Source organism: Oncorhynchus kisutch, linkage group LG5 (genome assembly GCF_002021735.2).
Source record: "Oncorhynchus kisutch isolate 150728-3 linkage group LG5, Okis_V2, whole genome shotgun sequence".
NCBI lineage: Eukaryota > Metazoa > Chordata > Actinopteri > Salmoniformes > Salmonidae > Oncorhynchus > Oncorhynchus kisutch.
This window is the reverse complement of record NC_034178.2, coordinates 52517761-52541825: the sequence shown is the minus strand read 5'-3', so window position 1 is coordinate 52541825 and position 24065 is coordinate 52517761. Positions and strand designations below refer to the sequence as shown.

Sequence of the window (24065 nt, the reverse complement as noted above, 5' to 3'; positions counted from 1 at the left end):
AAAGTAAAAAACATACATGTAATACGTTTTTATTTAGCATACAGACAACAGGTGGTGCACAGAAATACACCCACAACCGGAACTGTTATATATTTATAGAGTATTTATAGAGTACAGTACTATAAGGGTCAAGCCTACCGTAATCGTATGGTTTACATTAGGGTTAAGGGCATTGGAGGAAATTATCTTCAATCAACCACCATTATAGAACGCGTGTATAGACAGATACATTAGTGGAACTCAAAGAAAACTCGCCAACGCCCAATGCACTTAGAAATACCAATTATGTTTTTAAAAAATAATCCTCAACTATTTGTTTCTTCAAACCGTAGTTACTTAGGATGCAATAACCATTTAATTTACAATATCGAAAAATAGCAATTTGACTGAACAATGATATCTACAAAATATTGTGGGTTGCAATCTCCAATGTGACAATCAAAACATGAAGGCAAAGAGCACATAGTACTTTTGTGATGAGTTCTTTTAGGCCTATATTTCACACATACCACATGTGAGATTTTGTAGATCTATAAATAGGATATAACATTAAACATCCTTTAAAGCACTGGAATTCATTGATAAAAAACAAAACAATTTTGGGACTGTATAAGATGCGATTTTCCCTGGTGGAACTAGCATGATCACTACGTTCACCTTCAGGCTGGTTCCACTAGACCGATTCGTTTTAACTGAAAATGTTAAGTCTTCATAAAACTTACGGTACAAGGAAGAAAAAAACAAAAACAAAGCATAAGAAATATGGAGGCAAACTAAACAGCAGCACCTCGTTTTACTTTAATATTTTATCATACATGCTGTCCAGCTAATAAGGGAGAACACACACTCTTCAAACCAAACTGACAATGGTTTATCAATAGACTGAGGTCAGCTCTTTAAGGCTGGTAACATTAAAATAGAGGGTAGGGGAGATGGAGCACTATTACAGAAGATGCACTACTACACAAACATTGCACAGTTATCCTAGTTTACATCTCCAGTCATTATGATTTTTTTGATCAGAAAACATGCAACTCTTAACAGATGGTCTTTGTTGCCCTTTTAGCAGAAGCACTTCTCTTTCACACAAGACAATGCATGCCATGCCGCATCAGCCCATAAACTGTGGTTCCACCAAAAAAAAAACACCAGGGGAAGGAAATGCCAACAATCTGGTGCAACTAAGAAATAGTAGCCTCATCTTTCTCAGGAGTAGAATAATTATCTAAGCAACGCCTCACTCTCTCACACATACAGGGGTGAAATTGAGGGTTCCACCTCCTTACAATGGGAGACTGCAAACAACTTTAATTAATCTGTTAAAAGTGACCTTGGTAAAGTCACTCAAAACATGCATAACTCGAACAAGGCCATGATTAGGCCTAGCCAAGCCTACATGGCTGATTTTGGAGTGAATCTCTGGAACCACCTTATTCTGCACTTCCATGTAAAACATGTGGCTCATTTTAGAAGTCCAGCAAATAGCTTGCTTTCAAATCAGCAGTATTCAACATCACTCCTTGAGAAGTGAATGTGTCAAATTCACTGCACAAATCTGAATTTTATATCAAACTTTCCTTTAAAGATTATTACATGAATGGCCTGAGATGTGTTCTTTGACCGTCGTTTGATTCAACATTTGAGTTCATAAACGTGCATACTTGGATATCAACAAATTCAGATGCAACACTTACCACCGAGATTGAAAAGCTCAGCACACTAAGAAAGTGTTGACTTCTAGTGTTAAGAGGACAGACACAACATAGACTAGATCCCACTACGGGTCAATGAAGTTCAGAGGTCACAGAAGGTTGCTGTGGTGGTCCCACAGGTTTGGCAGTATTACATACATGCAATTAAGCATAAGTTACCCCAAAAACAAATGTGCCCAGTTCATCACACAATCATGTTAGATTAACATACATACTGTACATTAAATGAACACATGATCATTCATATTAGTTAGCAGATGAGATGAATACAAGCAACAACCACCGATTGGGTGGTGGAATAGTACTTTTATACCATCAACCTCTTTAGACAGGGTTGTATATATTTTTCTTTATTTAACCTTTACTTAACTAGGCAAGTCTGTTAAAAACACTTTTTTTACGATGGCCTATATACCAAAATGTACTTCATCACCTGTTCATCAAAATAACCAAGTAGTACTGACTCAGTCTTCTCTTAGGGTTTTAATGAAAAGAGGGCTGAGAATGTAGAAGATAAAAAAATATTGTTCAAATAATGTACTTGCATCATATAAATCCAGCAACTATATTTACCAGCAACTACATCCTACCAAGGTTAGTTACAGTCATAAATTGACACAACAGAACGTTTTGTCTATGTTTTAGTCAACACCGACAGCACTGTTGGGGTGCAATCCAGGGATGCTGGCTTTACATGACAAACACACGAGTCAAGTTCCTTGTCAACTTCATTATGCATCATGTGGCAACAAAGTGGAAATCCCCGTTTCTCATGGGCCAACCAGTGAGCTCCTCACTCTAGACACTCTGGTTCAGTAGGTGACTGCTGCCATCTTTAGTTAGATTGACTTGAACGCCTGAACGCCTGAATATAGAGCAGGGCTATTCAAACTGGTGGCCCGCCGGCCAGATCTGGCCCATTTATTAAATTAGACTGGTCCTTTGATCAATTCTGAACATTTATAAAAGATCTGCAAAAAAAATCCCAGCCAAAATGACAAGCAGCATTGTGATTGTCTAAAGTGTAGTTTTGGGCATTTTTAGCACCTAGGTGGCATGTTGATAATTTGTTCATATGAATGTCTCTAGTGTTTGAACGTTTTAAGCTACAAAATATTATGACCCCATTCCTGAAAGCTACGAACAGGCACATGACTTCTGTTTCCCCTCGCTGACGCTCACAGGGACTAGTTAGAAAAGATTGACAAAGACATGCACCTAATGACTGAGGGAAATTAATTCAAAGAATACTTGGCATTAACTTTATTTTTTTAATGGTTTTTATTGAAATGCTTAGTTTGATGATTTTCTAATGGCCTAATTACTTTTAAGCTTTTAATAGTGGTTTAAATAAATAAACAGTGAGAAAGCATTGTACCTTTTCTTTATCAATTATATAAAGAAAGTGGTTGCACCTCGACTCACTTTGGTTGGGCACCCTCCACTTCTTCTCTAATTACTTTTGGCAACATTTAAATTGGACAAAAGTGTCTTTATTGGTGTCTCCTTAGAATAATCGCATGGGAAATATCCAGCCCCCCTGCAATTAACCTTTATTTCTTTACATCTGGCCCTTGTAAGAATATTGTTGAATAGCCCTGCTATAGTCATAAAACCAAGATTGCCCCTTGCCTTATAATATGGAAACAACTTTAAATATTACATATGATTATTCCCCTGCTCTAACTTTGATTTTTGAACTCCTGCAATTAAAGGTCACTTTATTTACACACATCCAGCAAAAATAAAACACTACACTGCTTTAAAGTTTGTGAATATTCTGGTATACTCCATATGCATGGAGCTCAATTTACTTTCAATTGATTCTTATAGGAATAACACAAAACTGGCATTGAGCGCAGCCCAGGTTAGAGACAGGACTGTGCAACTGTAAAAGTGCCAGAAAAAAGGAAAGAAGGCGGTGAAGGAAAAAAAGGCAAGGAGGGATAGAGAAAAAGGGAGAAATAGTGCAGGTGATGAGAGGGAGTGAGAGGCCTCTACCAGTCTGCATTGTCCCAGGTTTCCTCAGCAGGTTTGTCAGGGGCAGCAGCGGGGCTCTTCTTGCCTTTGGTCTCTCTGCCACTGTTGTCCCAGTTGTTGTCCCAGGCCTCCCAGCTGTCTCCAGTGCTGTGTTTGTTGTTGGTTGCTACCTCAGAGCCCCAGTTGTCCCAGCTGTCAGAGCTCTTCTTCTCTGTGGCAGAGTTGTCGACGTTGGTCCAACTGTCGCTGCTTGGAGACTTCTTGGGCTTGGAGGAGTTGGTGCTCCCAAAGGTCTCCCAGAAATCCTGCGCAGGGGCCTGGCCTGGTTCTGGGCCTGAGGAGTTGCCCTGGTAACCCTCAGTGGCGTCCATGTTCTGGTAGCTCTCTCCTTCTGACCTGTGGGAGAGGGTTAATCAAATAAAGCCACCCACCTAACTAAGAACATATGGTATGTCACATCTCCAAGCCAAAGTCCATTTTAATATTTGACGTTACCCGTCCTCTGGCTTTCCAGCAAAGAAGTCGCTCATGTCTTTCCAGCCTTTTGCACCAGCGCCCTGGACCTGAGAAGAGGGCACACGTCAAACTCCAAAAAACATCACTAGATATGAAATTACTTTAATAAAAAGTTACCTAATGAAATCAAATCATTGACCTCTGTATTCATCACATTGTCCTTTACTTGATATATAATACGGGTACAGTTCAAATCTACATACTCACCACCAGAATAACAATGGAAGCAAGAGAAATGGGAGATAAAATTGAATTATCTTCAAAATATACATCAACACACCCAAACCAGTCTCCTTTTCAGGATATGTAATGGGGGTGACAGCACCTGAATATTTAGTCATTCTAAACTTGGGAAAATTTCCAATGAATGCCTAGCTTCCCATTACCCTTGCTCAGGAGACTGGTTGTCGGTTTGCAGTGTGGCAGAGGTCTGCCTTCTCCTACCTTGGATGCCAGCCCAGCAATGCTGACGGACATTTCATCTAGCAACTTGCCATCTTTTACCTGGACAAGCCAAATCACCGTTAATTGAAATGGAGACAACTCACAGCATCAAGAGGTGGGCGTGTAAATAAAGACATCACCCACTTAAGCTAGCTCAGGCAATATTTATTATTGAGAGCAGTACATATTTTACTGTGAGAACATTAATGTGGTGATTAGCCTATTTATAAGGAGAGAGCAGGTGATTTCAGTCTCAGTCAACACCCATTTTAAGCAGCTATGTGGAATGTTTCTACATCAAGCAATTAGCTATTACACATGCACCCTATCTAGTCAGTCACCACAGCAGACATTCCGAAGGACACAATACATTCAAATTTAAAGCTGGTTCAATTAAGCATATTAGCCTATAGGGACCCACCACCACATTAACATTAACTTCAAACACAATGTTACCTTTTCGTGGGTAGGTTTGATAACATTCTCATTTAATGTCTGTCCTAACTCTGTGGCCTAGTTGGGAGTGAGGGAGAAAATGTGTGAATCAAACTAACAATCGACATTCACGCCAACACAAGACACTGAGTTTGAGTAGTAGGCAGCTGAGGCAGGCGGGGGAACTGTCATGCCATTGATTAGGATGTTAAACGAGCAGTCAGCACAGCGGACGGACAGCTGACCATCAAAGGGTACTGAGCAATGGAACTGTCATGCATGGATGGATAACCCTATGGTTGGTGAGTACGAAAGTAATGGTCACTTTACCCTGCCTTCATATACATATCTACAGTGGGGCAAAAAAAAGTATTTAGTAAGCCACCAATTGTGCAAGTTCTCCCACTTAAAAAGATGAGGCCTGTAATTTTCATCATAGCTACACTTCAACTATGACAGACAAAATGAGGGGGGAAAAAAATCCAGAAAATCACATTGTAGGATTTTTAATGATTTTATTTGCAAATTATGGTGGAAAATAAGTATTTGGTCACCGACAAACAAGCAAGATTTCTGTCTCTCACAGACCTGTAACAACTTCTTTAAGAGGCTCCTCTGTCCACTCGTTACCTGTATTAATGGCACCTGTTTGAACTTGTTATCAGTATAAAAGACATCTGTCCACAACCTCAAACAGTAACACTCCACTATGGCCAAGACCAAAGAGCTGTCAAAGGACACCAGAAACAAAATTGTAGACCTGCACCAGGCTGGGAAGGCTGAATCTGCAATAGGTAAGCAGCTTGGTTTGAAGAAATCAACTGTGGGAGCAATTATTAGGAAATGGAAGACATACAAGACCACTGATAATCTCCCTCGATCTGGGGCTCCACGCAAGATCTCACCCTGTGGGGTCAAAATGATCACAAGAACGGTGAGCAACAATCCCAGAACCACACGGGGGGACCTAGTGAATGACCTGCAGAGAGCTGGGACCAAAGTAACAAAGCCTACCATCAGTAACACACTACGCCGCCAGGGACTCAAATCCTGCAGTGCCAGACGTGCCCCCCTGCTTAAGCCAGTACATGTCCAGGCCCGTCTGAAGTTTGCTAGAGAGCATTTGGATGATCCAGAGGAAGATTGGGAGAATGTCATATGGTCAGATGAAACCAAAATATAACTTTTTGGTAAAAACGCAACTTGTTGTGTTTGGAGGACAAAGAATGCTGAGTTGCATCCAAAGAACACCATACCTACTGTGAAGCATGGGGGTGGAAATATCATGCTTTGGGGCAGTTTTTCTGCAAAGAGACCATGACGACTGATCCGTGTAAAGGAAAGAATGAATGGGGCCATGTATCGTGAGATTATTTGTTATTGACCAAATACTTATTTTCCACCACAATTTGCAAATAAATTCATAAAAAATCCTGTGATTTTCAGGATTTTTTTTTCTAATTTAGTCTGTCATAGCTGAAGTGTAACTATGATAAATTACAGGCCTCATCTTTTTAAGTGGGAGAACTTGCACAATTGGTGGTTGACTAAATACCTTTTTGCCCCACTGTACCTCGTACCCCTGCACATTAATCTGGTACTCCTTGTGTATAGCTTAGTTAGTGTACTTTATTCTGCTTATGGAAGCATTTCACGGTAGTCTACACCCCTTGTATTCGGCACGTGACAAATAAAATGCTTTTGTTTATAACGATGATATGTCTTTCTTTGTAAATTACAGGAATGTTGACACTCCTAGAACAGGTTCTAAACCATTTGGTTTTATGAGCCACCAAGGTTAGTGACCAAGAACTTCATAAATAAATTTAACACTACAACCTTTGACAGTAAGATTATCCATCATCTTTAAAAATTAAAATAACATTTTTTTAAAAGGGGACCGGACAATGTTAGTCTGCAGCCAAGCAAAAGCTTACAGTAACAGTACAGGTTGGGCTACCTGTATGCATCCACCATTTCACAGGAGTGAGTTTAGAAATGTTTACATAGAATACCAGACAGGACACTGATGACCAGCCAACAAGCTCTGGGTGGTTGGGAATGAATGCATTCATAAAAACAGTAAGTAAATGAGATATGCAGGTATCATACGGACAAAGAGCATGCATTTGTTATTGGTTTTACCGGCTCTGGGGGCGGCTTATAGCCCCTTAACTATGTTCCGAGAAAGCGAGGTTAAAAAAGCGTCAAACAGTTCCAACATGGTAAATTCACAGATTAAGGTCAGTTATTTCTGTCCAGTTAATTTATGAGCAAAAATACAAGGGAAACGTGTGGGGGGTAAAAATAAATCTGTGTTCCATGAGCTCTGAAGGCTAAACATTTACATTGCAGTTTCTGCTGCAGAGGGAATAACATGCATTAAGGGCATCCATAGAAACAATTAAGTTCTAGAATATATTTTTCAGTGGGTACATCACATGGAATTAGGAGACTGAGCCTCAACCAATATATCGCTTTGGTTGAATTATGATAAATGAAAATGTCTTATCACTCAAATCAATTATCATAGCTTGGTATTTCCTTAGAGAGGAGGGCTAGAACTGTCTCTCTTTAGCAGAGCATCATGTTAGTTATTACTTGAGCGATGAGAGAATGAGCATATGAATGGTTTCCTTATTCAACAAAAGGGTATTCATACAATCACGTCTTTATCAACATTGTTAAATGGCATCTTAGACTTGTAAGGTTAAAATAGTTTGTTTGAGCTCCCGAGTGGAGTAGTGGTCTAATGGAATGCATCGCAGTGCTAGCTGTGCCACTAGAGATCCTGGTTTTAGTCCAGGCTCTGTGGCAGCCGACCAATGACCAGGAGATCCAAGGGGCGGTGCACAATTGGCCCAGTGACATCCAGGTTAGAGGGTTTGGCTGGCAGCGATCTTGTCCAATCGCACACTAGCGACTCCTGTGGCGGGCCGGGCGCAGTGAACGCAGTGTTTCCTCCGACACATTGGTGCGGCTGGCTTCCGGGTTAAGTGGGCATTGTGTCAAGAAGCAGTACGGCTTGGCTGGGTTATTTCGGGGGGGGGGATGCACGGCTCTGGGCGACAGGACAATTGGATACCAAAAAATTATCTACACATCCATGTAAATAGTCTCATCTAAACACAAGTTTTTAGAGCTCATGTACAGTAAGTTGCAAAATTATGCCAGTAAAAACATTCATAACGTTATCTTCGCAGTCAGGGGGGTTTTTCGGGATAAAAATGGCTTAGGTGGTAGGCGTGGCAGGGGCAATAGGCATAGTTGCCAACTGAAAACTTTAGGTCCTCGTGGCCAGGGAGAAAGTTTTGCTGGTTTAAAGATCATTTCCTGCAATTTCACAATGAGGCTAAATGAAAATTGAGGAAAAAATAAAATACGGAGCCCAAAAAAAACACTATGCAGAAAAAACCCTGGTAGTAACTAAAGACAAAAACTCATCAGTTACTAATAACGGTTTAACAAAAGGAATTCATACCTTTAGGGTTGCTGAAGTTGCAAGTTTTGCGGTCTGTTTCAGTGAAAAGATGTGATAACGCAATTAATAAACAAAATGAAGTTCTGTGACAGGATAACAACTTTCCTTAAAGATACTTACATTATCCTTGGCAACTGCAGCAATTTTGCTAGCTCCGATGGTGAAATTGCTCCAGCCCTATACAACAAAACATGTCATACGAGTCATCATACCTCCCAAATGGTACTATTACAGCTTCAAAACTGGGAACTCTGAAATCTAAGACTTCAGTGCGTTCAAGACAACTGGGGGGGAGCTCCAACTGGGAAAAACTTTTTGAACACTCAACCAACTTGGAAACTCAGGGCATCTTCCTAGAGCTCTGACTTTCTGACCTGATGATCAGACACACCATGATTTGACATTTGGGGGGCCAGAGTTCCCAGTTGTCTTAAAAGCGCCACACACATACAGTTGAAGTTGGAATTTGGAAGTTTACATACACCTTAGCCAAATACATTTAAACTCAGTTTCACAATTCCTGACATTTAATCCTAGTACAAATTCCCTGTCTTAGGTCAGTTAGGATCACCACTTTATTTTAAGAATGTGAAATGTCAGAATAACAGTAGAGAATAATTTATTTCAGCTTTTATTTCTTTCATCACATTCTCAGTGGGTCAGAAGTTTACATACACTCGATTAGTATTTGGTAGCATTACCTTTAAATTGTTTAACTTGGGTCAAACGTGTCGGGTAGCCTTCCACAAGCTTCCCACAATAAGTTGGGTGAATTTGGGCCCATGTCTCCTGACAGAGCTGGTGTAACTGAGTCAGGTTTGTAGGCCTCTATGCTCACACACACTTTTTCAGTTCTGCCCACAAATGTTCTATAGGATTGAGGTCAGGGCTTTGTGATGGCCACTCCAATACCTTGACTGTTGTCCTTAAGCCATTTTGCCACAACTTTGGAAGTATGCTTGGGGTCATTGTCCATTTGGAAGACCCATTTGCAACCAAGCTTCAACTTCCTGACAGATGTCTTGAGAAGTTGATTTAATATATCCACATCATTTTCCATCCTCATGATGTCATCTATTTAGTGAAGTGCACCAGTCACTCCTGCAGTAAAGCACCTCCACAACATGATGCGTTACCCCCGTGCTTCATGGTTCAGATGGTGTTCATCATGCAAGCATCCCCCTTTTTCCTCCAAACATAACGATGGTCATTATGGCCAAACAGTTGTTTTTGTTTCATCAGACCAGAGGACATTTCTCCAAAAAGTACCATCTTTGACCCCATGTGCAGCTGCAAATCGTAGTCTGGCTTTTTTAATGGCAATTTTGGAGCAGTGGCTTCTTCCTTGCTGAGCGACCATTCAGGTTATGTCGATATAGGACTCGTTTTACTGTGGATATAGATACTTTTATACGCGTTTCCTACAGCATCTTCACAGGGACATTTGCTGTTGCTCTGGGATTGAGTTGCACTTTTCGCACCAAAGTACGCTCATCTCTAGGAGACAGAAAACATCTCCTTCCTGAGCGGTATGACGGCTGCGTGGTCCTGTGGTGTTTATACTTGCGTACTATTGTTTGTACAGATGAACGTGGTGCCTTCAGACATTTTGAAGTTGCTCCCAAGGATGAACCAGACTTGTGGAGGTCTGCATTATTTCTGAGCTCTTTGCTAATTTCTTTTGATTTTCCCATGATGTCAAGCAAAGAGGCACCGAGTTTGAAGGTAGGCCTTGAAATACATCAACAGGTACACCTCCAATTGACTCAAATTAGGCTAATTTGCATATCAGAAGCTTCTGAAGCCATGACATCATTTTCAGGAATTTTCCAAGCTGTTTAAAGGCACAGTCAACTTGGTGTATGTAAACTTCTTACCCACTGGAATTGTGATATAATGAATTATAAGTGAAGTATCAGTCTGTAAACAATTGTTGGAAAAATGACTTGTGTTATGCACAAAGTGGACGTCCTAACCGACTTGCCAAAACTATAGTTAGTTAACAAGAAATTTGGTTGAAAAACAAGTTAATGACTCCAAACTAAGTGTATGTAAACTTCGACATCAACTGTACACACACAGAGAGACCCGTCTACTGCAGAGCTATGCAGATTCCTAAATGCTGTGCCGTATTACTGCCGTACCGAATAAATGGAAGAGAGCGCGTTGTTCAGGACATCATCCTCCTTCTCTGGAGTCGGCGTATTCCCAAAGCCAACATAGCGGTTTTCCTGATTCCCACTATAACTGCCACCACTACAGAGGAAATTGTAAATTTGCATAAATGACAAGTCCTCATAGGGTGACCAAAAACATATGCCATTTAGCCAATGGTTTTATGGAAAGCAACTTACAATCATGCATACACATGGGTGGCCCCAGCAGGAAAGAAAACAATATGGATGAAATTGAGCTTTAAGCAAAATGTTAAAAATGTTGTATTCTGTGGCATCTTTTGTTTTAAGACCCTGTGCTACATTTTGGGTGAGCATTCACAGATTAAGTCCTTATAGTTGTTACGTTTTATAATTAGGGTTAAGAATACATTACATAAGAGAAAAGCAGATTAAAGTGATCTTTAAACAAAACAAAAATGTTCTGTGGCATCTTTCGAATTTTGACAATGTGCTTTATGTGTACTATAAGAGAAAAGCTGTGCAGCTGCCTCAGAGAGGAGTGTCATTGATACAATGGTCTCACCTCTGATAAGAGTTCACATCGTCACTCAACCAGTCCTCAAAGGCCTTGTCTGAAGGTTTGCCCGAGTTCTGCCCCAGGCCCCCTGAGCTACATTGGAAAACAAATGACAGAATATTATGAGACTAGATAACATTGGACATCAGTACTTTGGAAATATTCAAGTAGTCGAATACTTTAGCTAAATAACACTATTTTCACAGATTTTTTAGGTCATGTCGCCCAGCCCTAACTTATGGGCAATTCACAATATATAGTGATTGAAAAAAAATGTTATCTAAATAAGCTTTGTTGTAAAATTAATAAGGTCAAATACACTGCATTTCAAACAACCAGCAATAATCTCATGAATTCAGGTCACATGAAATTAGGCTAAATAAGCCGCACTAATAATTGTATAAAAAATAGTTTAACCTGCTTTTCTTGCAATAATCACGGATCTGGCTTTCAAGTCTATGAAAATGTCAGAAAAACAAATGTACTAATGTAACCAGACCCATACATAATGCACATACACTAATAATGACCCTTCTTGTAGCACTAACTAGAGAAAATTAACGCAGGTCTCAAACGCTCTCTCAAGGGCAAACTGGCATGCTCGTGAGTAACAGCTATTCTTTACGTTTCAAGTATAGTCAACTTGGATCTATTTGCTTGCTAACAACGCAGAACAGTTATGAACACACTTCTGTTCACCTCCAATGGTTTGAACATGCTAGCCTGTCCACTTTGTTCAGATGTTGAAATCAAGTGGCCTACTTTAGAGTTTCCGATTCCTTATATAAAACGTATGCTTATTCCACATTTATAACACGCTTGACAAACTGCGCATACATTTTTCAGAATGAATGTTCATTAATACTCCTGTTTAAGTAGCATCTTATTTGCATGCAATTTGAGTAGTTGAGACCTTTAAAAAAAGGGTATTGTTAGAAAGGATAACTTCTCTATTACAGTAAAATAATGTCTCAATGTGTATTGGTGTCCATATGACCCATTCTGTTGGACCAAACCTTTTAGCAACATGAAATCTTATTCAAATCTGTTCATATACATTGCCAGGAAGAATCACTTATTTAAACATTGACAAAAACCACTTAGATTTCATTTTCACATATTCATATTCGTAATTTTCACATTTCATAATGGGAATTACGTATATTAAGGCATTTGTGAAATTTCTTAAGTAATATAGTGAGAAAGCAGCTGTGCGTTTGGACAATTAATAGACACTGGAGTAAATAAAACCGAATAAAAACATTGTCTTGTCCAGGACCGGTGTGCTATAGCCAATCAGAGCTACAGTAGAACCTATATACAAACAAGCCATTTGCCACAGGGTCCTGCCATCATTCACTTTGAACTGGAATGTGTGTTTACAGGCAGTTGCAACACCGTGACTTTAGATCATTACAACACAGTCGCCAAAAGCCACCAGAATGGATTTCTGCAAGTAAGTTAACACCATGGGAGTCCTCTAAAGTTTCCAAATGTAAGTCCTGTTGATCAAACCACTATGAAAAATGGTAGGCTCTCTATCAGTTATGTACATCAACAAGATCAACAACTAATGCTAGCCAGAGCAAGATGAGCTAAAATCTAACGACAGAAAACTAGATAAACCCTCAAACTTATTCAGCTAGTTGCCCGTCAATTTGACTGATAAATGGGGAATTGTCCTTCTGTAGCTTGCCTGCCAATGCCACAGACAAGACATGACACGCAGAACTCTGACAAAGTGGGAAGCATGAACAAAGGAAAGCATTAGCAGAATCTCTAACTCTTGGACTCAGTTGCTGTGAAAGCTACCGTCCCGGGATCCTGACAGATTCCATGTGTGGAGACACGGAAACCCAGCTAGCTCGGCAGTCTCAAACAGAAGCCCCTATTGAACGTTTAACGCTGCAGGAGCTGTGTTTACATTGCTTTATTCTGGGACAATGTGGACCACCTGGACTTTCAATGTAGCTTGCAGAGGCCTACAGGGGTGAAGTGGCTACTCTTAGCAAACAAGTAGCGAACCTACACTAGCTACTGGGGAAAATCAACGCCCGCCTACTTTTTTTTTTACCCCAGTATCCAGATGCCTTTCTGGTGGAAGTGTCGCCACCGTGTCGGCTGTCCACAGCCGACTGGCCGGTACTCTGTAGGGATACCTTCCCGTTCTCCCCCTTCCTTGGAGACATGAGCTAGTGGGATGCTCCTAGATGACTTTGGGTATGTTCCTGTTCTCGACCCCCCCCCCCCCCCCAACACAATCTTGGCTTCCAGACTCTGTCCACGCATTTCAAGGCTGCGTTGAGAAAATGACTTAAAAAGACCCAAGACTAGCTCAGTTTATCCCTACCATTGTGACAATGAGTTGTCATAATGTTGCATCAAATGTACATTATCCCAGGGTCGTTGGAAGATAATGTAAGTAACTTAATTTATATCCCCTGAACACCGCTATTGATCCTACAGTTTTTGTATGCAGTAATCATGTGCCTATGAACCAGAGTTACACTGTCAGCACTGAGGCAGTGTGCCCTAGTAAGAAGTCCACTGTGTGCAGCTTACCATCAGCTCCAATATAAATAACATGAGCAAGTCTACTTCTGATAAGCTACTTCCCAGTAAAGCATTAAAAACAATCAAGCAACCCAGGAAAGGCCTAAAAAAATAGCCCATATACACATACGTTGCTTAAGAAACAAGGTTCATGAAGTCATTAACTTTAACAGATGACATTCATATTCTGACTCTTCGAAACTCATGTAAGTCCCTTAATGTGTTTGAACCCCAGGAAGAGGAGCTTCTACCTTGGGGATCCCCAATAAATACAAATGCATGCTTGTCCCAACCAAGCACCCAAAGCTAACTGGCTAAAGTTGGCTAGTTAGCTACATCCAGACAAATGAGAACACCTCACTCTGACCAGTGGTGACAAAAGTACCCAACTGTCATACTTGAGTAAAAGTAAAAGATACCTTAATAGAATATGACTCAAGTAAAATACTTTTTTTAAATATACTTAAGTATCAAAAGTATAAATAATTTCAACCTCCTTATATAAGAAAAAAACAGATGGCACAATTATTTTTTTACGGATCGCCAGGGGCACACTCAGACACATACAAATGAAGCATGTGTGTTTAGTGAGTCCGCCAGAGCAGAGGCAGTAGGATGACTAGGGATGTTCTCTTGACAAGTGTGAATTGGACCATTTTCCTGTCAAAATGTAATGAGTACTTGGGTGTCAGGGAAAATGTATGCAGTAGAAAGAACATTATTTTCTTTATGAATGTAGTGACGTAAGAGTAGCCAAAAATATAAATAGTAAAGACATCCCCAAAAGCTACTTAAGTAGTACTTTAATGTATTTTTACACCACTGACTGACCATTTTATTCACCTTAGCAGAGCTGGTTAGGCTGTTTACATGTTATCTAGAGCAATGTTTCCAAACCTTGGTCCTCGAGTACCCCCAACAGTTCACATTTTTATTGTAACTCCGGGCAAGCACACTTGATTCAACTTGTCAACTAATCATCAAGCCCTTAATGAGTTGACCGAGGTGTGTATGTCCAGGGCTACAATGAAAAGGTGTACTGTTGGGTGTACTGGAGGACCAGGGTTAGGAAACACTGATCTACAGCATTCTTGACTATTACTTTTTTGGAATATGTTTACTGACACCGGTCAAATTCAACAGGTGTTGCTTGTTTGGAAATTCATAAGTTCTGCGCTCTGGCACAGTCAGAAGAGAGTTTTGAAATCGGAGTAGATCGCCAGAGTGAATTTGCAAACGCAAGCGATATGCTAACTGGATAAGTAGTTCAAGTTCTTGCTAACCAAATGATACTTGCATGATACCTGCATCTCTAGCTGTGTATGACCACCGAATAACAATGAGGGGGGAAAATTTTTTTCGGTCAGTCACCCACTCCAATGGCATGACATCCTCCTAGCAGCTAGCTAACATTAGGCTCTGTGTTTTGAGCTTACTTCATAAATAGATATGCTAGCCTATTAGCCACGTTATGTCTGACTTGTGATCTTTTCCCTTGCTAGTTTGATTGTATTGACATTCCCAGCCTTAGTTACATTTGTCCAGAATAGTCATTGAAACAGTGCATCCTGAATAGAGGCAGCAAACAATGTACCAGTCAAATTTGAGTGACTAACTCTACAATAATACTTACACCACATGACTGTCAGGGCCTGGCTCCTTAATGAGTGGGCCTCCATCTACCCAGACCCATCCATGTCCACGACCCTGATGCAAACAGTGCACATCACAGATAACCTACTAAATCAACACTTCGGTCTAAACTTTCAGTACCTGGTTTGCATACCCATTGCCTTAGCATTTACTGGTAGATAAAATTGAAATGTCTTTTCTATCCTACCGACTACCGAAGTCATTCTGTGAACTGCTCCATGCCAAAACCAGTTGAGAGCTGTGCGCTCTTGCTGCCTGCAGATTATATTCTGCTGCAACTAGGCTGTGTGCGATGCACATCTGAATCTATTTCACGTGCTCAACTTCATAGTTGGCACTATACATTGGGGCAGGTAGAGTTCTACTCATTAATAACAGGAGTTAATCTGTTCATCATATTTTATAGGCCTACCTACTGCTCCACTGGAATGTCTCTCTCCTTGGCCCTTAGCCGAACTCGGCTAGGCGAACCGAATGAGTGCACTCACATACTCCCTTAAAAATGACTACAGTTTGTCCATTTGAGACACCGTAGCCAGTACACTTCAAAAGTCACAATTAATCCAAGATAACGCAAGAAATGTAATTACATTGATGTTTTTACCAAGGATATCTTAGCCGCTCAACGTTACAACTAACATGTTTGGTGCAGTATTTCACAATGACATTTTTTTCATGAAAACGAGTTCTCAATGAATGACAAATAATCATTACTGTTGACCAATCATCAATGAAGGGTCGTAGACGTCGGCTACCGACAGACTTGCCTCAAAACATTGTCTGAACAACCGAAAAACCCCTTACCGAAGTCCAAAACGTCATAAAATACTGAGAAAAATATACATGCAACATGTGTTGGTCCCATGTTTCATGAGCTGAAATAAGATCCTAGAAATATTCCATATGCACAAAAAGTGTATTTCTCTCAAATCGTGCACAAATTTGTTTACATGCCTGTTAGTGAGCATTTCTCCTTTGCCAAGATAATCAATCCACCTGGCATGTGTGGCATATCAAGAAGCTGATTGAACAGCATGATCATTACACAGGTGACCCTTGTGCTGGGGACAATAGGCAACCAAAAAAAGGTGCAGTTGTCACAACACAATGCCACAGATGTCTCAAGTTGAGGGAGTACACAATTGGCATGCTGACTGCAGGAAAGTCCACCAGAGCTGTTGCCAGAGAATGTAATGTTGATTTCTTTACCATAAGCCGCCTCTGTCATTTTAGAGAATTTGGCAGTAATTCCAACCAGCCTCACAACTGCAGACCACGTACAAACACACCACCCCATGACCTCCACGTCCAGCTACTTCCCCTGCGGGATGGTCTAAGACGAGCCACCCGGAAACCTGATGAAACTGGGTTTGCACAACCAAAGAATTTTTGCACAAACTGTAAGAAACGGTCTAAGGGAAGCTCATCTATGTGCTCGTCGTCCTCACCAGGGTCTTGACCCAGATCGGCGTCATACCCGACTTCAGTGGGCAAATGCTCACCTTCCATGGCCACTGGCACACTGGAGAAGTGCGCTCTTCACGGTTGAATCACGTTTTCAATTGTACCGGGTAGATAGCGGTTTGCTGAGGTCAACGTTGTGAACACAGTGCCACATGTTTGCGATGGGGTTATGGTCTGGGCAGGTATAAGCTACAGACAATGAACACAAATGCATTTTATTGATGACAATTTGAATGCAGAGATAACGTGACAAGATCCTGAGGGCCATTGTCGTGCCCTTCATCCACCACATGTTTGCCGTAACATCAGCTAATCTTCCTGGGGTCCAATAGATATGTTTCAGCATGATAATGCACAGCCCCATGTTGCAAGGATCTATACACAATTCCTGAAAGTTGAAAATGTCCCTGTTCTGCCATGGCCTGCATACTCGTCAGACATGTCACCCATTGAGTATGTTTGGGATCCTCTGGATCGACGTGTACGACAGCGTGTTTCAGTTCCTGCCAAAATCCAGCAACTTCACACAGCTATTGAACAGGAGTGAGACAACATTCCACGATCAACAGCATGATCAACTATGTGAAGGTGTCGTGCTACACAAGGCAAATGGTGGTCACACTAGATTAGAGATCGACCGATTAATCGGAATGGCCGATTAATTAGGGCTGATTTCAAGTTGATAACAATCGGAAATCTGTATTTTTAGACACCGATTTTGAGAGAAATATAATGTACACCTTTATTTAATCTTAAATTAACTAGGCAAGTCAGTTAAGAACACATCCTTATTTTCAATGACGGCCTAGGAACGGTGGGTTAACTGCCTATTTCAGGGGCAGAAAGACAGATTTTCACCTTGTCAGCTCGGAATATCCAATCTTGCAACCTTACAGTTAACTAGCCCAACGCTATAACGACCTGCCTCTCGTTGCACTCCACAAGGAGACTGCCTGTTACGCGAATGCAGTAAGCCAAGGTAAATTGCTAGTTAGCATTAAACTTATCTTATAAGAAACAATCAATCATAATCACTAGTTAACTACACATGGTTGATGATATTACAAGATATTATCTAGCGTGTCCTATGTTGCATATAATCTGACTGAGCATATAACATAAAGTATCTAATCTGAGCAGTGGTAGGCAGAAGCAGGCGGGTAAACATTCATTCAAACAGCACTTTCGTGCGTTTTGTCAGCAGCTCTTCGTTGTGCCTCAAGCATTGCGCTGTTTATGACTTCAAGTCTATCAAATCCCGAGATTAGGCCGGTGTAACCGAAGTTAAATGGCTAGCGAGTTAGCGCGCGCTAATAGCGTTTCAAACGTCACTCGCTGAGCCTGTGGTTGTTCCCCTTGCTCTGCTGCTTCGAGGGTGGCTGTTGTCGTGTTGCTGGTTTGAGCCCAGGGAGGAGCGAGGAGAGGGACAGAAGCTATACTGTTACACTGGCAATACTAAAGTGCCTATAAGAACATCCAATAGACAAAGGTTAATGAAAAACAAAATGGTATAGAGGGAAATAGTCCTATAATAACTACAACTTCTTACCTGAGAATATTGAAGACTCATGTTAAAAGAAACCACCAGCTTTCATATGTTCTCATGTTCTGAGCAAGGAGTTTGAGTTTCAGGTGGGAAGCATGCAGACACCTTTAAGCAACAGCACACTCGTCTTGCACACATGCAGGTTATGCACACAAACATTCGGATCCTGGCTGTTGTGTTGATTTTTATTTGATTGATCAAATATTTAAAAACGGTGCTTAAATAAATTACATTAAATTAAATGAATTTCCAGGACTTTTCCAAAACATTACAGATGTGATAATTTTTCTGAACTTTTCCAGGCCTGGAAAACAACATTTTAAAATTCTATGACTTTTCTAGGATTGTCATGACTGTATCCTGGAGGTCTCACTCAACAAAAATATGTCCAACACATTTATATGGGCTTATTTTGGACTTAGGCTTGTTGCCTACCTTCCCGCCTTTGGGACAACGACTCCCATTGTTAGGGCGGAGACATGAACAGCTTGTCATTATATTCAGATCTCTGGCGTAAATGAGAAAGTGCACACAGCACAGAAGGAGCGAAGTAGACAAAAACCAAAAAGACAACATGAAAACAAGCAGACATAAAAATGAATTACAAAAAACCTTGATTCTTCCAATACAGGCATCTGGAATATCGCACAAAAACATGAACTTGAATAAATAAAAAGTATCGCCCAGCCCTACTTACCGATGAGATGACGAAAGTCCTGTCTTGGGCTGAGGTGGAGTCCAGTCCTTGGCAGAGGAAGTTTCAATAGACCACTCCTTCCCTTCTGCAATGGTTGCAACCTGTCAATGGAATACAGAGGAATGGAATTCAGTGAATGAGACCATTCAATGTCCTGTCTGATATTAGCATTGGAAATCCATAAATGGACATTTGGAGTGTCCCCAGCAACTGTGCTGAGCATGATCATTAAATTATGACTCATGAGAGTGAGACTTCCTCACCTTGTCTCTGAAAAGTGCAGCAGCTCTGCTGTTATATTTGTCCTGCATGGTCCAAGTGGCATCATAATCATCTTGGAGTTCCAGAAACATACGAAACTTTCCGTTCCCTCCCGCCTTCATCTTCTCCAGCTCAATGTCCTTCCACTTGTCCATGGTAACAGAGCGCACAAAGCTACAGTATAGAGATCACATCAGGGGTTCAATACTTCCAAACACACTGACTAACAGTCAGGAAAGAAGAAATGTGGATGGCTTCTGGCTGTGGTGGGTTAACAAAGCACATAACTGCTCATCATTTTCTTAGAAGAGCATGGCTAAAAGCAATAAACAATTTATCTAGGATAAGAGAGGATTTTGACATTCATGCACATGCCTCTGCTGGCAAGCATAAATTCCAACACAATCATCAAATTTGTAATTTTGGAACTTTAAAGTTACTCACCTAAGGTGCACTCCCAAGCCTCTGTGTTTGCCAGAACACTCCAGACAAATCCAGATCCCATAGGTAACACTAACCCACTGAGGGTTGAAGCCCCCACACTCAAAGCAAAGCTGAAAAAAGGAGGGGGAAATGTTGTCTAACCATTTGATGTCATTGTTGACATTGAAAAAGTGAATATGGATACTGGACAGTTATCACATTAAATATATCAGCAGAGATTGTTAAGCCCTCGCTACTGTTTTAACTCCAGTGTCCATATAAAACCTTAGGTAGTTCACCCTAGGCCCTGAGCAATCAAGTCGTGGCTAAAGTGTGAGTCGTGAAGCATTCTTCCCAGTCAAAACAGTTGACTGGGGGTTCTTAATGTTTAATATACTCACGGTAAATGCAAAATAATTTCAATTCAAATTGCGTCAGTCAATCAGTAATGTCCTACCTTCATCCACAGCGCATCTGCTAAGTATTCAGACCCCTTGACTTTTTCCACATTTTGTTACGTTATAGCCTTATTCTAAGATGGATTAAAAAATTAAAATATCAATCTACACACAACACCCCATAATGACAAAGCAAAAACTTATTTTAAATAAATCTTTGCAATTTTATTTTAAAAAGTATCACATTTACATAATTATTCAGACCCTTTAATCAATACTTTTTTAAAGCACCTTCCAGCGATTACAGCCTCGATTCTTCTTGGGTATGATGCTACAAGCTTGGCACACCTGTATTTGGAGAGTTTCTCCCATTCTTCTATTTTCAGCTATAGTCTCCCAGTCTCTGCCGCTGAAAAACATCCCCACAGCACGATACTGCCACAAACATGCTTCACCGTAGGGATGGTGCCAGGTTTCCTCCAGATGTGATGCTTGGCATTCAGACCAAATTGTTCAATCTTGGTTTCATCCGACCCGAGAATCTTGTTTCCCCATGGTTAGAGTCCTTTAGGTGCCTTTAGGCAAATTCCAAGCAGGCTGTCATTTGGCTTTTATTGAGGAGAGGCTTCTGTCTGGCCACTACCATAAAGACCTGATTGGTGGAGTGCAGCAGAGATGGTTGTCCTTCTGGAAGGTTCTCCCATCGCCACAGATGAACTCTGGAACTTATTCAAAGTGACCATTGGGTCTTGGTCACCTCCCTGACCAAGGCCCTTCTCCCCCAATTGCTCAGTTTGGCCGGGCAGCTAGCTCTAGGAAGACTCTTGGTGATTTCAAACTTCTTCCATTTAGGAATGATGGAGACCACTGTGTTCTTGGGGATTTTCAATGCTGCTGGTACTATTCCCCAGATCTGCACCTCGACAACAATCCTGTCAACACTATGGTGAATTCCTTCGACCTCGTGTCTTGGTTTTTGCTCTGACAGGCACTGTCAACTGAGGCCTTATATAGACAGGCGTGTGCATTTCTAATCAATTGAATTTACCACAGGTGGACTCCAATCAAGTTGTAGTAACATCAAGGATGATCAATGGAAACAGGATGCACCTGAGCTCAATTTCCAGTCTCATAGCAAAGGGTCTGGATACTAATGTAAATACGTTTTTTTATTTATTACAAATTAGCAAAACATTCTAAAAACCTCTTTCTGCTTTGTCACCATGTGGTATTGTGTAAATTGCTGAGGATTTTTAATTTATTCAATCAATTTTAGAATAAGGCTTTTAACATGTCAAAATGTGGATAAAGTCAAGGGGTCTGAATACTTTCTGAAGGCACTATCTTTGGCTATACTGCTCAAACAGCAAGCGAATGTCGTTAGCTATCCAACAGTAGTTACTCACGTTATTTTCCTCCTGAGTTCTCACTTCCTTCAAAACTCTTCTAGTCCTTGGGCTTGCCATTTTGACTGACACTGAAAGAGAGTAATCATTAACAATCTTACGAAGAAATCACGTCCCATTTAACTCTTATCAACGAGCCATCAATGCACCACTAGCTGGCGGCTAATTTAGGCAGCATTGGACAGACATAACGAGCTATCTAGCTAACTAATCAACACTATTCGAAAACAATGAAAATACGAACTGACAGCAACTACCAAGCTGAATGGCATCCAATAGTCTATGTATGATATATTGTGTATCTGGAGCTAGCTAGCCGTCTAGATAACGCCGGTAGCCAACTGCCTGATGTTAGCAACTGCTAGTCTCTTACCAGGCCGGATAATGTAGAGAGCGTCTGGCTTGCTTAGTTCGATATGACTTTTTGCTAAAGATGTGGAGTTAAAATGTATGGAAAATATGTGTCAGCTCAAATTAAATCCATTGAGAAGAGCTACGAATGCTAGCTGATGTCAAACACCGGTGGCCATGTTGAAAACTAGCTAGGCAATGGCAGATGTGCCTACGTTGGCATTGCAATGCATTATGGGAAAGGGAAAGCGTAACTCTTCTTCAATCGTATATTGGCGATCGCAGATTTTAATGAGCATCCCGCCACCTAACGTGTGGGATGGAAATAGGATTCCCCAAAATGGAACAAAATACACCAAAAAATAACTACCAAACTATCAAAAAATAAATAAAACTTTTCTTTAAAAAAATAAAATAGATCTGATCCCTACACAGGTTCAAGAGGAACCTGGGAGGTCGGGTCTTCAAACCTCCCCAAACCTTTTCTGTCGCAGCCACAATAATGTCCAGTTTTTTAAATTTCTTTGAGACTTGTGCTGTACAGTTTATAACTGTGGCAATGAATGCAACAAAATCCACCTTTTTAACACACAGGGTATATTTTGACTGGCAGCAAACATTTACAACAGGTGCGGTGCGTCCACTACCATATCTTCACTAGCATCACTTGTTTCCTCAATTCTTTTTTAATCGCCTTCACATAGGACATTCAATTGACCGCTCTGACTTTTGCCACCTCAATCTCCTTCACCCTTGCAAGGCACTCCAGGTACTCGGGGTCATGATCCCCACCACAATTGCAACACCGTTGTCCTACCTACACACCTTTCTTCATTATACTCTGTCCATCTGCACACACTTGAAACATGGTCAAATCCTTTACAATTCTTACACTGCAGTGATTTGGGGACAAAAGCTCTTACAGTGTATCTTATAACCAAGCTTCACATGCGTAGGTATTTGCTCTTTATCAAAAAAACAACAGGACCGACAGACTTTCTTCTTTTTCTCCATTCACCCAGTGGGTCAGACGCAGGGCACCAACCACACCAGGAATTGTCTTCAGGTATTCAACATGAACATCCATCATCACCCATGAGATGACTCCTTTGACGGGTGCTCTACTCCGAAGTTCAAATCACAAACTTATGTTGTTCTGATTATTTTGAGGCCCACTGCAATCTCCTGCTGCTCTTCAGAAATACAATTAATAAAAATAAGACCACTCCTGGTCACTCTGACAGGCTCCACTTTTCCCAGCGCATACTTCCCCACACCTCAAACGGGTTTCCAAAATATGCATCCTGACTCAATAAACGCATCCCAACAAGAAGCGATTCATTATCATTCATACGTGTATTCAAATTTAGACATTTTGTTCCAGTTTTCACTACTACTGTTGTCCATTCAAAACATTTGTTTTCACCAACTTTGCTCGACGCGCTGCTTGATTCGAACTCAGCATCCACTTCCTCCATCTTTTTCCTGAACCGGAACCGTGGTCCTCAAACATCACAATTTGTTGATGATCAGTGCTATCAAGCATACTTTGGAAGTGCCTTCCCTACACCCGTAGCCTAACCTTTAAAAAATATATATTTTATCAGGGAGTCATACTGAGACAAAGGTCTGTTTTACAGATAAGCCCTGAATTACATAAGTTACAGAAAATACACACGTCAAAATAAAATACAAAATGCAAGCAGAAAGAAGAAAAAGGTCATAAAAAACAAACACATTCATCAGAAATAAGGTCCTCAATCATCTTTCTGAATTGCCCTAGAGGCACCAAAACACCAAATTAAAGAACATTTTGAAGATTGTTCCACAAATAAGGTGCAACAAAACTAAAAGCTGATTTACATACAGTGAGGGGAAAAAAGTATTTGATCCCCTGCAGATTTTGTATATTTGGCACCATTTTCTTGTTTTATTAATTTACGGAAAGCCAGGGGCACACTCCAACACTCAGACATCATTTACATACAAAGCATGTGTGTATAGTGAGTCTGCCAGATCAGAGGCAGTAGGGATGACCAGGGATATTCGGT

The 24065-nt window shown here is 40.8% G+C and overlaps 1 protein-coding gene across 10 annotated transcripts; it reads right to left on the bottom strand.

The window, feature by feature from the left end:
* Nucleotides 1-13: 13 nt before the first annotated feature.
* Nucleotides 14-23544, bottom strand: LOC109891230 (ADP-ribosylation factor GTPase-activating protein 1). Of its 10 annotated transcripts, XM_020483607.2 has the most exons (14): nucleotides 22037-22259; nucleotides 21664-21734; nucleotides 19881-19990; nucleotides 19439-19610; nucleotides 19176-19276; nucleotides 11269-11355; nucleotides 10713-10824; nucleotides 8689-8745; nucleotides 8569-8601; nucleotides 7233-7262; nucleotides 5109-5165; nucleotides 4653-4712; nucleotides 4188-4255; nucleotides 14-4088 (listed from the first exon to the last, which is right to left on the bottom strand). In XM_020483607.2, the coding sequence occupies exons 2-14, from the start codon at nucleotides 21721-21723 to the stop codon at nucleotides 3710-3712; spliced, it is 1326 nt and encodes a 441-aa protein (XP_020339196.1). In that variant the 5' UTR covers nucleotides 21724-21734; nucleotides 22037-22259; the 3' UTR covers nucleotides 14-3709. The 10 variants fall into 10 exon arrangements, with proteins under 10 accessions (XP_020339196.1, XP_031681232.1, XP_031681233.1 ...); XM_031825372.1 differs by lacking the exons at nucleotides 7233-7262; nucleotides 22037-22259 and adding an exon at nucleotides 23445-23543; XM_031825373.1 differs by lacking the exon at nucleotides 4653-4712 and having other exon boundaries at nucleotides 4188-4249.
* Nucleotides 23545-24065: the final 521 nt, after the last annotated feature.

Bases quoted from the DNA above. Each gene is read 5' to 3' on its own strand.
- LOC109891230 (XM_020483607.2), bottom strand. From the start codon at position 21,723: ATGGCAAGCCCAAGGACTAGAAGAGTTTTGAAGGAAGTGAGAACTCAG. The intron at 19,611-19,880 runs GTGAGTAACTTT...TCTATACTGTAG, and splicing joins GGCTTGGGAGTGCACCTTAG to CTTTGTGCGCTCTGTTACCA. The intron at 5,166-7,232 runs GTAAAACCAATA...ACTCCCAACTAG, and splicing joins ATAAGCCGCCCCCAGAGCCG to GCCACAGAGTTAGGACAGAC.